The sequence below is a fragment of the Nestor notabilis genome, unplaced genomic scaffold (assembly GCF_000696875.1).
Source record: "Nestor notabilis isolate BGI_N333 unplaced genomic scaffold, ASM69687v1 scaffold15705, whole genome shotgun sequence".
NCBI classification, from domain to species: Eukaryota; Metazoa; Chordata; class Aves; order Psittaciformes; family Psittacidae; genus Nestor; species Nestor notabilis.
In genome coordinates, this window is record NW_009929892.1 from 12,868 (window position 1) to 18,843 (window position 5,976).

The following is a 5,976-nucleotide window of genomic DNA, read 5'->3' on the forward strand; positions in this document are numbered from 1 at the left end:
TTGTGACAGTAACTGTGTTATTACACAGAAAAGCAGCTCATTATCTAATAATCACCATACAGTAGTTTCAGCAACATGTACAAGGATGTGTACGTGAGGAAGTCCAGCTCCTTTGGAACAAGGAGGTGTTATACCTGAGGAGCCTGGGTGAGTTTTGGCTGAACTGCTACCCTTGCCCCTTCCACATTAGTTTCAAATAGCCCACTTGAAGTTGCATTGAAGGAAATTATCAACAAGTATTATTGTACAAACCAGAACATGTCTTGATGGCACAGGATCAGAGGTCTGCTTGGAAGGCTGAAAATACAGTGCATGGAAGCAGATTTGTGGATGCACTATGAGAACGCATACCATGCTGGGCTGAAAACTCATTCTACTATTGTGTTCGGAGATCATAGTAACCATGATCTTATTGGGATTTGGAGATTTCAGAAAGAACACACTTCAACTAAACTGAAGTAAAACCCACAAACATCTGAAGGTCTTGTTGATGCAAGATGTGCCTAGAACTTTGGCTGATACAGAGAAACACGTCCACTAAGGCACCCCGAGGCAATCTGACAGTGTGTTGGAGAAAACTTGGTTGTTAGTACCACATCATTGTGAGAGTAGAGTGAACGAATTTCTTTCAGGGGACTGGCTTCTTTGGGCAAACAGTCAACAAGTTCACTGCAGTGTGCATCAAACCCCAACAAACGGATCCCAAAGCCATGCGGGGACGAAATCATCCGGCCATCAGGACTGAAACAAAGTTCTTTGATGTAACCTCGGCCCACATTGGCTTCTTCAATGCAATGAGTCAATCGCAGGGAACAACGAGGCGAGACAGGGCGCACAGGAGCTCCTTCCTGGAATTCATAGACACAAGTCCACTAAAGGGAGAGGCAAAGAAAGGAACATTGAAAGAAAAGTAAACCACTGCAAATGCTCATTCCTTCCCATTGCATGTTGAGTAACAGGAATGGTCAATGCTATTGCTTGTCTACTCTTCAGTAAGCATCTACTATGAAACACTGAAAACAGGCCAGTTCCTGGACATCTCTACCGCTTTGAACTGCCAAAGCAAAACAGTTGTCTAGCATCAAAGCTGCTTTTAAAATTAAATGGATGCTAGATATAATCCTTTAAAATCTAGTTTTTATCTGGAATGAGCAAAGCCTAATCCTTTGGCCAGGCATCTGCTTTAATTTAGTAAACATTTAAATGAATTCTACAATAAATTAGAACTCTGCCTACTGTAACTTATAACTGACCATAGGCATTTTGTGCCCTTAACTTCAAAAAGAAAGAAAACTTTAAACGTGAGGGAAACAGATTTTGAAGGAGTGTTATGAACAGCTCTACAGCCATCTTGTTACTTTAGAGACAGTCTGTGATTTTAATGTACAACCTAATCAACTAATCTCAAACAAAATGCACAACCAGCTCTATGACGAAGTTTATATCGTGTTCAGAGATTCAACTTCAACCACCATACAAGTGTTCTTAGTTCTTTACCATGTATTCTACTGTAATAAACACAAAGGAAACAATACTAATTAATAGAAGAGAATAAGGCAGACACTAGGACCACAGGAAACTGTAACTAGGTCAATCGTCGGTATCAAACAATACAATGTAATATTTGCATTCTCAAAATTGTGTGTTGTATAGAGGTTTGATCTGCTGAGTTTCCTTCCAGTCCTCTACACATCTGTATCAGGTTACCATTACAAACAGTGGTTTTCTTCAGAAACAGCCCCAAAAACCAGAAAACAAAACCAACAAAACAAAACCCCCACAAAACATCCCCCCGCCAAACAAACCCAAACCAACCCAAATTTACATCAGCTGTTAACTAAAGACAACTATTCAAATAATTGTGATTTTGGCAAACAAATGTAAAACCTCTGTGTCTTGAAAACAGAGTGGTCTGCACAACTGTCACAGCACTACTTTTGAAGTAACCCTAAGACCATGTGGAAGAATCCAAGTGTTCTGAAGGCTCTGGCTGGGCTTTATATTACAAATGAACTTAAGTTAACCTTGATAACTTCAAGAGCAGGTGCTCCCGAACTCAAGCTGCAGATTCTTACTTTTTGTATACAGTCCATGAGAAGCTGGGTTTTTCACTATTTCTGAGTGCATTAGACACTGCTTTTTTGTCTTACAACAGGGTCCCAGTGCAATATAGCAGCTATGATGTAACACTTCACAAACAATTTCAGAAACATAATCAAACATTGGCCTTAAAGTCTGCTGTTACTTCTTTAAAGCAGTGTTTTAGGGAGTGAAATCTGCAAGATGCAGATGAGCTGTAGCTGGTCTTATGACTTAGTACTTCAAGTAATGGCTTGAAATGGATTCTGCCAGGAGGATGAGCGATATCCAATTTATATTTAAGTTGCAGAGTTTTAGGGTGAGAGTTGAGACCAAGACACTTTGACATTACATAAACATCACTGGAGTTCACCATATTCAGTCCTACACTGTGGCAGTTTTAAGTAGATGCAGAAATATGCCATGAGATTTTTTTCACAGCAGTGCAGGAGCAGCCTTTGGAAAGCATTCATCAGCACAGCAGGAGCACTTCATCCTGGGAGGTAGAAAAAATTGCAAAGGCACTTGAATTCAGAGGAGCTTCTCTGCTCAACTTAAATCATGTTCACCAGTACACAACTGTCCAATCCTCTGTCTTTTCCAAGCTGACGCCTCCTATATTTTGGCAGGTGCATATTTTTAAGTCATGTATTTCGCAGCAAAACTACTATTTGAAAACTTTTCACAGAGCCATAAACTATATTCTGTGGAAAAACTGGGCAACAGAAGTACTGAATGCAGGATACAAAGTCATATGATGTCATTAATTTAAAAAAAAAAAAAAAATAATTTTTGTTTTGGTGTAAAATTAAATACATTTGTAAACAGAAATAACTTTAATTTATTCAAATGCAAATTTATCATAGAGTCATAGAATGGTTTGGGTTGGAAGGGATCTTAAAGTTCATCCAGTTCCAACCCCCTGCCACAGGCAGGGACACCTTCCACTAGACCACGTTGCTCCAAGCCCCATCCAGCCTGGCCTTGAACACTGGGATGGGGCATTCACAACCCTTGAACCCTGCCAGGGGGACAGGACAGCCACAGCTTCCCTGGGCAACCTGTGTCAGGGCCTCACTACCCTCACAAGGAAGAACAGCTTCTTAAGATCTGATCTAAATCTCCCTTTAGTCTGTTTAAAACCATTCCCCCTCGTCCTGTCACTACTTGCTCTTATAAAAAAATCACTCTCTGGCTTTCTTGTTGTCCCCTTCAGTTGCTGGAAGGCTGTAACAAGGTCTGGCCAGAGTCTTCTGCAGGCTGAACAAACCCAAGCCTCAGAGCCTGTCTTCGTAAGAGATGTGCCTTCTCTGGACTCCCTCCAACAGCTCCATGTCCCTCTTATGTTGGGGGGCTTAGAGCTAGACGCAGGACTGTAGAGGTGGGTCTCCTCAGAGCCTCAGTAGAGGGGCAAAATCCCCTCGACCTGCTGCTCACACTCTGGGGATGCAGCCCAGCACACAGGGGGTTTCTGGGCTCAAGGGCACACTGAAGCTGGGTCATAAGGAGCTTCTTGTCAACCAACACCCCCAAGACCTTCTCCTCAGGTCTGCTCTCAAAGCAGTCTCTGCCCAGCCTGTGTTTGTGCTTGGGATTAATTAAATTTACCCACAAAACAAGGAAATATCAACATAGTTGTGTGATCAATACATCTCAATGTATTTAAAAAAAAAAAAAACAGCAAAAGAAAAAAAAACCCAAAACATATTTGTTTTACCTCCTGGTCATCTGTATTACTTGAGCATCGAAGAAGCGTAGCCCAACCTTTTGGATGTAGCTGTAGTGATGTAATGCAGTTGCCTCGATCTCTTTCTCCAGGAACCTCTGGTGTTAAGACCTCCAAACTATTTCTAGGTGATCCACCTAGAAAGAAAAGCCAACCGTAAGTATCAATGAAGTCTATACATTGACCTTCACCTTCCTCATCAGTCTACTGCTGGTTTTGAGTTGGGGTTTGGTGGTTTTTTTTGGTTTTTCTACATAACAATCATGTAATTAGATAAAATAAAGATCTTGTTACTGTTATCAGATTTCTTGGGGGGGGGGGTGTGGGTGTGGAAATTAGATGCCCAGATTTGGTGTGCAATGGTATTTTAGTGGTTTAATAGAAGTCAGAGCAACATTACTCTTTTAAAAGTCTCAGAGCCAAACCCAAATTATTTCACTATGACACTCTGGCCTCTTCTGGATACAATGAGTCCAAGTCCATGATTTTTTACTTTTTAAAAGGCTTTTCCTACCTTCTCGCTGGGAGGACCGTGACATGTGTTTCTCAGACAGCAGACCTGAATCATTCTGGTGACATGGTGAACCAACAGCTCGAGGACCAGAGGAACCTGATGAAGTTATGTCTGCAAACAGCATCAGTCATGTGAACCAAGAGCTTAGCACAGCCCACATACTATGCATGTTCCCCACTTAACCCTCCTTAGAAGTATTAAGTAAATGGTAAGGCATCTTGTTAAGAAAATACTTTCCAAAGCTCAGTTTATACTCTAAAAGTACCGTTCTATTTGTGCCTCATACAAATAAACTGTGAGCACAGGACTCTACTGGGAATAAGAGGCAAGCTGCATCCCTTCCTTCTTATGCACCGTCTCTGCTAGAAGCTGGGGTACGAATTTTTCCCCAGCCACTCCTTTCATATCCAGACACCCCAAATGGCAGAGTTTGTCACTATTTTACTCTGTTACTGTCACAAAGCAGGAGGAAGCAAGCAGTGAAACTTCAGAACATGCAATTCTTCTAGATCTGCTGTCAACAGTACAGATGCATGACCCCTGAACACAGCAGCTAACATACCAAAGAGTTCCTTGGCAGAATTCTGCCAACTCCAGCTCTGCCTTCTTTTGATAGCTAAGAATATCCCATAAAACACCTCTAACACAGAAGCTGCCACAGATTTTTCCACAAGCATTTACCTGAACTTGATGTAGTAGTCCTCCTCGCTCTTAAAATTGGGTAGCTGCCAACCTCTAAAGATTTGTTTAGGTCAAGGTCATGCAAAATCAGAAGATACCCAGAGGAGGTAGAGATCAACATTTTGGAACAGTCTGGCGTCAGCCTCATTCGCATAAGAAAACGGGTGTGAAAAAACTTCTTGTGGGGACATCCATCTTCTGTGCACCTGGACAGCAAAAAACAAGCACAAGAAATGGCTGGAATTAGCTTTGCCTGAAGTCCCTAATGTCCATAAGAGTTAAAAATAACTAAGCATCTTTGTTCATCCTAAAACTTTTCTGACTACTGTCTTTATCCTACTTACAAGATTTTAATGAAATGGCAGAAATCACATTTTCATTCTACCACAACAATGAAGACAGAACTTTTTCAAAAAGGAAGAACTACTTTTTGGCATGTCAGCAAGAAAAGCTCTCTTTTCAGCTACTGTACTATTACCATATAAAGGAGATGCAAATTCTGGATAAGTGCTATAAACTAATCATGGTATTTAAGAATGTGGTATAGCACCATTCAAGGAAGCAGGTTTTCTGTCTTGTACAGAAGACCCCTATCCTTGTAGATATGTAACAACATGAACAGAACATGAAGAACATGAACAGAAACGTAACAGCATGAACACAGCCACATACCTGTTCGTGTCCCATATAATCACATTTCCATCAAATCCTGATGTTACTAGTAACCTTGTATTGGTATCGTACTCAATGTTTTTAACCCAGCTGGTGTGGCCATGTAAAGTACACACTTTTGTGTTCAGCTTTCTCAAATCCCAAAGTGCTATTGTAGTGTCATCAGAACAAGTTGCAAACAGTCGATTATCTAGAAACCTGAAAATGGGAAAGAAATACTGTGGCTGCTTAGTGCCTTTTCTAATTTAAATATTCTTAAGCAGGAATTTAAGCTAACACAAGAAATAGAGTGGCCACGGGGGGG

The 5,976-nt window shown here is 41.1% G+C and overlaps 1 protein-coding gene across 1 annotated transcript in view; it reads right to left on the reverse strand.

The window, feature by feature from the left end:
- Positions 1 to 503: 503 nt before the first annotated feature.
- DCAF10 (DDB1 and CUL4 associated factor 10) overlaps positions 504 to 5,976 on the reverse strand; it is a gene marked incomplete at its 5' end in the record, with an annotated part of 11,399 nt that continues 5,926 nt past the window's right edge. The window contains 5 exons of the mRNA XM_010015192.1: positions 504 to 872; positions 3,797 to 3,942; positions 4,320 to 4,430; positions 5,001 to 5,206; positions 5,673 to 5,870. Coding sequence (XP_010013494.1) covers positions 504 to 872; positions 3,797 to 3,942; positions 4,320 to 4,430; positions 5,001 to 5,206; positions 5,673 to 5,870 — 1,030 coding nt within the window. The remainder of the gene's footprint in view (positions 873 to 3,796; positions 3,943 to 4,319; positions 4,431 to 5,000; positions 5,207 to 5,672; positions 5,871 to 5,976) is intronic.